At 36.0% G+C, this 10,813-nt stretch overlaps 1 protein-coding gene across 2 annotated transcripts in view; it reads right to left on the reverse strand.

Moving 5' to 3' along the window:
• The window catches only part of LOC128653179 (galectin-3-binding protein), a 49,894-nt gene extending 40,208 nt beyond the window's left edge, over positions 1-9,686 (reverse strand). Inside the window, exons 1-3 of one of the 2 annotated variants that reach the window (XM_053706322.1) lie at positions 9,518-9,686; positions 3,584-3,775; positions 3,366-3,506 (exon numbers count right to left, since the gene is read on the reverse strand). In XM_053706322.1, the coding sequence (XP_053562297.1) occupies positions 3,366-3,506; positions 3,584-3,775; positions 9,518-9,572 (388 nt within the window). In that variant the 5' untranslated portion in view covers positions 9,573-9,686. Of the gene's footprint in view, positions 1-3,365; positions 3,507-3,583; positions 3,797-9,517 lie in introns of both variants that reach the window. The other variant, XM_053706315.1, reaches the window with a different exon arrangement.
• Between the last annotated feature and the right edge of the window lie 1,127 nt (positions 9,687-10,813).

Raw genomic sequence — 10,813 nt, forward strand, 5'->3', positions numbered from 1 at the left:
AATAGCTATTAAATAGTTAAGAACTATTTAATAGTTACCTAGTTAAAATAATAACAAATTTACCTGTAAAATAAATCCTAACCTAAGTTATAATTAAACCTAACACTACCCTATCAATAAAATAATTAAATAAACTACCTACAATTACCTACAATTAACCTAACACTACACTATCAATAAATTAATTAAACACAATTCCTACAAATAAATACAATTAAATAAACTAGCTAAAGTACAAAAAATAAAAAAGAACTAAGTTACAGAAAATAAAAAAATATTTACAAACATAAGAAAAATATTACAACAATTTTAAACTAATTACACCTACTCTAAGCCCCCTAATAAAATAACAAAGCCCCCCAAAATAAAAAATTCCCTACCCTATTCTAAATTAAAAAAGTTACAAGCTCTTTTACCTTACCAGCCCTGAACAGGGCCCTTTGCGGGGCATGCCCCAAGAAGTTCAGCTCTTTTGCCTGTAAAAAAAAACATACAATACCCCCCCCCCAACATTACAACCCACCACCCACATACCCCTAATCTAACCCAAACCCCCCTTAAATAAACCTAACACTAAGCCCCTGAAGATCTTCCTACCTTGTCTTCACCATACCAGGTTCACCGATCCGTCCTGGCTCCAAGATCTTCATCCAACCCAAGCGGGGGTTGGCGATCCATAATCCGGTCCAGAAGAGGCTCCAAAGTCTTCCTCCTATCCGGCAAGAAGAGGACATCCGGACCGGCAAACATCTTCTCCAAGCGGCATCTTCGATCTTCTTCCATCCGGAGCGAAGCAGCAGGATCCTGAAGACATCCAGCGCGGAACATCCATCCGGACCGACGACTGAACGACGAATGACTGTTCCTTTAAGGGACGTCATCCAAGATGGCGTCCCTCGAATTCCGATTGGCTGATAGGATTCTATCAGCCAATCGGAATTAAGGTAGGAATTTTCTGATTGGCTGATGGAATCAGCCAATCAGAATCAAGTTCAATCCGATTGGCTGATCCAATCAGCCAATCAGATTGAGCTCGCATTCTATTGGCTGTTCCGATCAGCCAATAGAATGCGAGCTCAATCTGATTGGCTGATTGGATCGGCCAATCGGATTGAACTAGATTCTGATTGGCTGATTCCATCAGCCAATCAGAAAATTCCTACCTTAATTCCGATTGGCTGATAGAATCCTATCAGCCAATCGGAATTCGAGGGACGCCATCTTGGATGACGTCCCTTAAAGGAACAGTCATTCGTCGTTCAGTCGTCGGTCCGGATGGATGTTCCGCGCTGGATGTCTTCAGGATCCTGCCGCTTCGCTCCGGATGGAAGAAGATCGAAGATGCCGCTTGGAGAAGATGTTTGCCGGTCCGGATGTCCTCTTCTTGCCGGATAGGAGGAAGACTTTGGAGCCTCTTCTGGACCGGATTATGGATCGCCAACCCCCGCTTGGGTTGGATGAAGATGTTGGAGCCAGGACGGATCGGTGAACCTGGTATGGTGAAGACAAGGTAGGAAGATCTTCAGGGGCTTAGTGTTAGGTTTATTTAAGGGGGGTTTGGGTTAGATTAGGGGTATGTGGGTGGTGGGTTGTAATGTTGGGGGGGGGGGGTATTGTATGTTTTTTTTTACAGGCAAAAGAGCTGAACTTCTTGGGGCATGCCCCGCAAAGGGCCCTGTTCAGGGCTGGTAAGGTAAAAGAGCTTGTAACTTTTTTAATTTAGAATAGGGTAGGGAATTTTTTATTTTGGGGGGCTTTGTTATTTTATTAGGGGGCTTAGAGTAGGTGTAATTAGTTTAAAATTGTTGTAATATTTTTCTTATGTTTGTAAATATTTTTTTATTTTCTGTAACTTAGTTCTTTTTTATTTTTTGTACTTTAGCTAGTTTATTTAATTGTATTTATTTGTAGGAATTGTGTTAAATTAATTTATTGATAGTGTAGTGTTAGGTTAATTGTAGGTAATTGTAGGTAGTTTATTTAATTATTTTATTGATAGGGTAGTGTTAGGTTTAATTATAACTTAGGTTAGGATTTATTTTACAGGTAAATTTGTTATTATTTTAACTAGGTAACTATTAAATAGTTCTTAACTATTTAATAGCTATTGTACCTGGTTAAAATAATTACAAAGTTGCCTGTAAAATAAATATTAATCCTAAAATAGCTATAATATAATTATAATTTATATTGTAGCTATATTAGGGTTTATTTTACAGGTAAGTATTTAGCTTTAAATAGAAATAAGTTATTTAATAAGAGTTAATTTATTTCGTTAGATAAATATTATATTTAACTTAGGGGGGTGTTAGTGTTAGGGTTAGACTTAGCTTTAGGGGTTAATCCATTTATTAGAATAGCGGTGAGCTCCGATCGGAAGATTAGGGGTTAATAATTGAAGTTAGGTGTCGGCGATGTTAGGGAGGGCAGATTAGGGGTTAATACTATTTATGATAGGGTTAGTGAGGCGGATTAGGGGTTAATAACTTTATTATAGTAGCGCTCAGGTCCGCTCGGCAGATTAGGGGTTAATAAGTGTAGGCAGGTGTCGGCGACGTTGTGGGGGGCAGGTTAGGGGTTAATAAATATAATATAGGGGTCGGCGGTGTTAGGGGTAGCAGATTAGGGGTACATAGGGATAACGTAGGTGGCGGCGGTTTACGGAGCGGCAGATTAGGGGTTTAAAAAAATATGCAGGGGTCAGCGATAGCGGGGGCGGCAGATTAGGGGTTAATAAGTGTAAGGTTAGGGGTGTTTAGACTCGGGGTACATGTTAGAGTGTTAGGTGCAGACGTAGGAAGTGTTTCCCCATAGCAAACAATGGGGCTGCGTTAGGAGCTGAACGCTGCTTTTTTGCAGGTGTTAGGTTTTTTTTCAGCTCAAACAGCCCCATTGTTTCCTATGGGGGAATCGTGCACGAGCACGTTTTTGAGGCCGGCCGCGTCCGTAAGCAACTCTGGTATCGAGAGTTGCATTTGCGGTAAAAATGCTCTACGCTCCTTTTTTGGAGCCTAACGCAGCATTTGTTTGAACTCTCGATACCAGAGTTAATTTTATGGTGCGGCCAGAAAAAAGCCCGCGGAGCGTTAACAGCCCTTTTACCGCCGAACTCCAAATCTAGGCCTTATAAAATTAACCAGAGATCTGATCTCTGGTTAATTTTATGAGCGCTATTTGCCACTGCGAGCTTGCGGTAATGGCTGGTTATTTGCGGGGCACACAATAAATTAGCGCTCCACTTGTAATCTAGCTCTTAATTACATCTCAGTAGGTAAAATTGATCATTGGGAGAACATATAAGAGTGCATTGCCTGTCTTTGAGAATAAAAACACCAGTGATTGGGGGGAGGGGGCTCAGCACTTACCATTATCACTTGGGACACAAACAACCCCAGCATCTTCAGTGTGTTTGCAGTCACTTGTTCCCCAGCCTTTGAACTTACAATCTCCCAGAGAACTCTCATTCCCAGTGCAGCTAACGTCATCCAACAGAATGGAGCCAATCCCTGAGAGATGACACAGAGTGAGACACAAGATACTGACCTCTGAGTTATACAAGGGGGTGGGACTGGACCATCATTACCTGCTGGAAACGCGCCTCCCTTTTTGGCCTCACTGGCACCAAAAAACCCTAAAGATTTGCAGACTACAGAAGCATCCTTAATATCCCATTCATCATCGCAAATTGTTCCCCAGGTTCCTCTGTAATAAACTTCCACTCGACCTTCAAAGGTGCTGTTTCCATCAACCAGTCTCACGTCTCCATCACGAAGAGCTTCAGCGGACAAGAAAAGTTCTGAGGTCAGTATATGGGAAGGATAGTGTTTAATTAAAACATCAAAGTCAAAATTAAACTTTCATGATTTCGAGAGAACATACAATTGTAAGAGACTTTTCATTTTACTTTTAGTATTCCATGTACATTTTTTTGTTCACCTTTGTTGAAAAGCATATATAGGTAGGTTCAAGGGTAGCAATGCATTACTGGGAGCTAGCTAGTGATTGGTGGCAATACACATATTCCTCTTGTCATTGGTTCAGCAGATATGTCATGTTATAACAGAGATGGTGCTAGACAAATCCCTGCTTTACTTCTTAGATTAGGGCATGCTGTGCCTTTAATAAAGTATGGGAATATGAAACCCAAACATTTTTTTGTGTGATTCAGACAGAGCATACAATTTAAAAACAGTTTTTAATTTACTTCTCTTATCAAATTTGCTTTGTTCCCATTGTATTCTTTGTTAAAGAGATACCATGGTAGGAAATAGTGCTGCCATATAGTGCTCTTGCAAATTGATAACATTCTTGCAAAACTTCTGCCATATAGTGCTCCAGACATGTGTACGCTCCTGAGCTAACCTACCTGCTTTTCAACAAATGATGCCAAGAGAATTAAGCAAATTTGATAATAGAAGTCAATTAGAAAGTTGTTTGAAACTGTAGGCTCTATCTGTCTTCTACAGTTTGACCTTGTTTGTTACTGCACACCTGCTATTCATTTTGTACTGTGTTTCTGTTTGTTACTGCACACCTGCTATTCATTGTGTACTGTATTTCTGTTTGTTACTGCACACCTGCTATTCATTGTGTACTGTATTTCTGTTTGTTACTGCACACCTGCTATTCATTGTGTACTGTATTTCTGTTTGTTACTGCACACCTGCTATTCATTGTGTACTGTATTTCTGTTTGTTACTGCACACCTGCTATTCATTTTGTACTGTATTTCTGTTTGTTACTGCACACCTGCTATTCATTTTGTACTGTATTTCTGTTTGTTACTGCACACCTGCTATTCATTGTGTACTGTATTTCTGTTTGTTACTGCACACCTGCTATTCGTTTTGTACTGTATTTCTGTTAGTTACTACACACCTGCTATTCATTGTGTACTGTATTTCTGTTAGTTACTGCAAACCTGCTATTCATTTTGTACTGTATTTCTGTTAGTTACTGCAAACCTGCTATTCGTTTTGTACTGTATTTCTGTTAGTTACTACACACCTGCTATTCATTTTGTACTGTATTTCTGTTAGTTACTGCAAACCTGCTATTCATTTTGTACTGTATTTCTGTTAGTTACTTCAAACCTGCTATTCATTTTGTACTGTATTTCTGTTAGTTACTGCAAACCTGCTATTCATTTTGTACTGTATTTCTGTTTGTTACTACACACCTGCTATTCATTTTGTACTGTATTTCTGTTAGTTACTGCAAACCTGCTATTCATTTTGTACTGTATTTCTGTTAGTTACTTCAAACCTGCTATTCATTTTGTACTGTATTTCTGTTAGTTACTGCAAACCTGCTATTCATTTTGTACTGTATTTCTGTTAGTTACTGCAAACCTGCTATTCATTTTGTACTGTATTTCTGTTTGTTACTACACACCTGCTATTCATTTTGTACTGTATTTCTGTTAGTTACTGCAAACCTGCTCTTCATTTTGTACTGTATTTCTGTTAGTTACTGCACACCTGTTATTCATTTTGTACTGTATTTCTGTTTGCTACTGCACACCTGCTATTCATTTTGTACTGTATTTCTGTTAGTTACTGCAAACCTGCTATTCATTTTGTACTGTATTTCTGTTTGTTACTACACACCTGCTATTCATTTTGTACTGTATTTCTGTTAGTTACTGCAAACCTGCTATTCATTTTGTACTGTATTTCTGTTAGTTACTTCAAACCTGCTATTCATTTTGTACTGTATTTCTGTTAGTTACTGCAAACCTGCTATTCATTTTGTACTGTATTTCTGTTAGTTACTGCAAACCTGCTATTCATTTTGTACTGTATTTCTGTTTGTTACTACACACCTGCTATTCATTTTGTACTGTATTTCTGTTAGTTACTGCAAACCTGCTCTTCATTTTGTACTGTATTTCTGTTAGTTACTGCACACCTGTTATTCATTTTGTACTGTATTTCTGTTTGCTACTGCACACCTGCTATTCATTTTGTACTGTATTTCTGTTAGTTACTGCAAACCTGCTATTCATTTTGTACTGTATTTCTGTTAGTTACTGCAAACCTGCTATTCATTTTGTACTGTATTTCTGTTAGTTACTGCAAACCTGCTATTCATTTTGTACTGTATTTCTGTTAGTTACTGCACACCTGCTATTAATTTTGTACTGTATTTCTGTTTGTTACTGCACACCTGCTATTCATTTTGTACTGTATTTCTGTTTGTTACTACACACCTGCTATTCATTTTGTACTGTATTTCTGTTAGTTACTGCAAACCTGCTATTCATTTTGTACTGTTTTTCTGTTTGTTACTACACACCTGCTATTCATTTTGTACTGTATTTCTGTTAGTTACTGCAAACCTGCTATTCATTTTGTACTGTTTTTCTGTTTGTTACTACACACCTGCTATTCATTTTGTACTGTATTTCTGTTAGTTACTGCAAACCTGCTATTCATTTTGTACTGTATTTCTGTTAGTTACTGCACACCTGTTATTCATTTTGTACTGTATTTCTGTTTGTTACTGCACACTTGCTATTCATTTTGTACTGTATTTCTGTTTGCTACTGCACACCTGCTATTCATTTTGTACTGTATTTCTGTTAGTTACTACACACCTGCTATTCATTTTGTACTGTATTTCTCTGTGCTGGTTTGACTGGAACTGTCTGACTATATACCCTCTGCTTCCCTACTGTATTATATGCTATATTGGGGGTTTCCCTGGCATCCCTTTCGATTTTATCCTGATGCTGTTGCTGTGCAACTAAAGGGTGATTCTACCATAAAAATGAATTGCTCTGTTTTTGTTAACATTTTATTTTTAACTTAGTTTATTTTACTATGTGTTTCATACCTGATAAAAGGTAAAATGGTAACCAGGATAGATATGGTGAGTAAATGAGAAGCATGCATACACATATACTCCACAATCACTGGCTATATCTTCATCTGGAGCAGAAAGAGTGCAGCTTTAATGAACTGTTAATCGGGCCTGCCCTTTGGGAGGACAAGAGGGGCACCCGCCCTTTGGGGTGCAAAGTAGATCCTGTATTTAGTTTATGAAAAAGGGTTTATGGAATCAGAAGGTGTAATATTTATTTAGGTAATACTGAATGTTGGGACAAGGATGGGCAGCCATACACGGGGGGTTGGGCATACAGGGGGAGGGGAATAAGGGCAATGGGCTGAGGGGCTCCACAAATGCTAAGGGTGGCCTTGCTTTTAATATTTAAATACATATTAAAAAAGCAATTTGTATGCTAATTTCTAAGCTCTTGAAGACCACCTCTTATCTGAATGCATTTGACAGTTTTTCACAGCTAGAGGGAGTTAGTTCATGTGTGTCATATAGATAACATTAAGCTTATTCCCGTGAAGTTTCTTATGAGAGGGCACTGAATGACTAAAATTCAAGTCTGTCAAAAGAACTGAAATAAGGGGGCAGTCTGCAAAGGCTTAGATATAAGCTATTCACAGAGGTAAAAACAATATTAATATAACTGTGTTGGTTATGCAAAACTGGAGAATGGGTAAAAAAGGGATTATCTATCTTTTTAAACAATAAATATTCTGGAGTAGACTGTCCATTTAACTTAGCATTTTTCATTCAAAAAATGTAACTCCTTGCTTTAAGTAACAAATTACAATCGACTGTTATATGGAGATGATAAGATTATGAATGCATATTATTAAAGGGACAGTCTACACCAGAATTTTTATTGTTTTAAAAGATAGATAATCCCTTTATTACCCATTTCCCAGTTTTGCATAACCAACACAGTTATAATAATATACTTTTAACCTCTGTGATTATCTTCTGCAAACTGCCCCTTTTTTCAGTTCTTTTGACAGACTTGCAGTCTAGCCAATCAGTGCCAGCTCCCAGATTACTTCACGTGCACGAGCACAGTGTTATCTATATGAAATATGTGAACTAACACATACTAACACAGTTATAATAATATACTTTTAACCTCTGTGATTATCTTCTGCAAACTGCCCCTTTTTTCAGTTCTTTTGACAGACTTGCAGTCTAGCCAATCAGTGCCAGCTCCCAGATTACTTCACGTGCACGAGCACAGTGTTATCTATATGAAATATGTGAACTAACACCCTCTAGTGGTGAAAAACTGTTAAAATGCAATCTGAAAGAGGTGGGCTTCAAGGTCTAAGAAATTAGCATATGAACCTCCTAGGTTTAGTTTTCAACTAAGAATACCAAGAGAACAAAGCAAAATTGGTGATAAAAGTAAATTGGAAAATTGTTTAAAATGACATGCTCTATCTGAATCATGAAAGTTTATTTTGTCCTAGACTGTCCCTTTAATTGTGTAGTAAAATAATGATTGAGTCAACATGAAACCAAATCACAGCTTTTAAGATCGCTTCTTACCATGTATTGCTTGGATTAAACATTCAAATATTTTTTGTATTTATAGTGGATAGATTCAATTATATTTCAAAACTGGTGTGTTCTAGTTAGTAATAGCATGTAGTTTTGCATTACTAATTATAGCTATCCTGAAATAGCTATTTAATGATATCTCTACCATTAATGTCTATGGGGATTTTTGGAGATAAATCATTTGACAAGCTTTTCTGAAGGTTTGTGATAAATACATATGTGTTTAACCATCACAGATGGGTAAATTCCAACTCGTGCACAAGCATTGCAACTCCCAAGCAGGGAAGGTCTTTTACATTAGCAGGAAGCCTCTGGTGATTGTCTCACTACTAATTTTTGCTTGGGAGCAATCCTATTAACTGTTACATTTGAACTATGTGTTTTTCAACCCTTTGCTGTGGTTAAACACATAGGGGGTCACAATCATTTAGAAAAGCTTATAAAATTATTTATCTACAAAAATTCTGCAGAAAAAAATCATTAAACTTTTTAATAGGATTTTGACTGATCCTTTAGTTAGTTAGGGACAGAAATGCAAAAATAACATGCTCTAACAAATATGTAGTGTGTGCCACTGTCCACCAATAGATCTGTAGTAGTGAGATTATATCCCATATTTGTATATCTATCTATCTATCTATCTATCTATCTATCTATCTATCTATCTATCTATCTATCTATCTGTCTATCTATCATATATATATATATATATATATATATATATATATATATATATTCATATATACATACACTTCTTGTTAGTTTCAAGAGCAAAACAGTCAATGTTAACAAAAGTCAATCAATCAAGAGCATGTTTTTAAAAAAGTGAGATTTCATATGTATGATAAAAAAATTGTATTGCATAAATTTCCTTTTTTTGAAACAAATTTAATTTCTTTATTTATAAAGGATGATCAGATACCATCACAGATGCCTGAGTAGGCTACAAAGTACATAGTGATAACAGTGACATGAACATATTGCAATATACAACAGTATAACATTATACAAGACTAGTCAGCATTAGCGTAAATGTCCTTTTTAAAGATAATGTTAGCCCTAGGACTTACATCGCTTTTCTAGGAAGTAGAAAGTGACTATTCCATTGTTGACTGTAAAATGTACTCACCAGAGACTGTTCCACAAAGCAGCAAAAGTGTGCAGATCCCTCTTAGCATATTCATCTCTTGCTGTTGCAACCTCTTGAGATGAATCAAACTGCGGAATATTGTATATAAAAAAAATAGCTGGAGATATAAAATGTTCAGAGAACTGATGCATTAATGTACAAGGCACTTTTGTTCCTCAGCCCACTAACTGTTGCACATATAATACCCTTTTTATACTACAGTTCTCAATTTGTTCATCCAATCATGGCACAAAGTAGGAACCTCTTGCCCGCCCCATTCTCTGTGGGTAAGTTAAAAGTTTCATTTCACTAAAATTATTAGCAGGCTTTGAGTCACTGAGAACATTGTAATAAATGGTTTGCTGAATTCTGTCCAAGTATAGTGAAGCAATATACCTGAAGAAAGGTACTACTGTCTAAAAATATGGATAATTATTTTTGTGAAGCCAAGGCTGATTTGTAGCTAGATCTTCAGAGCCCTTTCACTTTCACTATCCAAATTCACTTAATTAAATTAGCATAAAATTACACTTATTAAGAGATTGTAACTTTTTTTAAAACTTCAACAAAAAAAAGGATGGAACGCCTAAAATATGTAATTAGGCTATGATAAAGAGCAGTACCACTAATTTTGTATGCCCAGGTGTCTTTGAAGGGACATAAAACACTTTTGGGCCAAATTACGAGTGGAGCGTTATCATTTGCGTGCAAGCGATACCTGTTTGTTTGTTTTTTGCACGCAATTTTAATTGCGCTCGTATAACAAGTTGAAAGTAAAGAGTGCAACCTTGATTTACACTAGAATGATTATCGCAATCTGGTTAAAAAGTGTCACAAAACACATAAAAAATACATTACAAAGTACAGTTCCACTAACACTAATAGAAATTATTTAAAAAAAATATTGCACTAAAAAGTTATAAATGCTCAAAGATATGAGATCTCAGGTTTTAGGGAAAAAAAGGTCTGCAAAGGGCTTTAACACAGAGATACATACATACACATGTCTAAATATCTATATATATGTGTATATATACATATGTATTTATGTATTTATATGTGTATATATACATATGTATTTATGTATTTATATGTGTATATATACATATGTATTTATGTATTTATATGGGTATATATATATATATGTATTTATGTATTTATATGTGTATATATATATATGTATTTATGTATTTATATATGTATATATATATATATATGTATTTATGTATTTATATGTGTATATATATATATATATATGTATTTATGTATTTATATGTGTATATATATATATGTATT

The sequence above is a fragment of the Bombina bombina genome, chromosome 1, assembly GCF_027579735.1.
Source record: "Bombina bombina isolate aBomBom1 chromosome 1, aBomBom1.pri, whole genome shotgun sequence".
In the NCBI taxonomy this organism is placed as follows: Eukaryota; Metazoa; Chordata; class Amphibia; order Anura; family Bombinatoridae; genus Bombina; species Bombina bombina.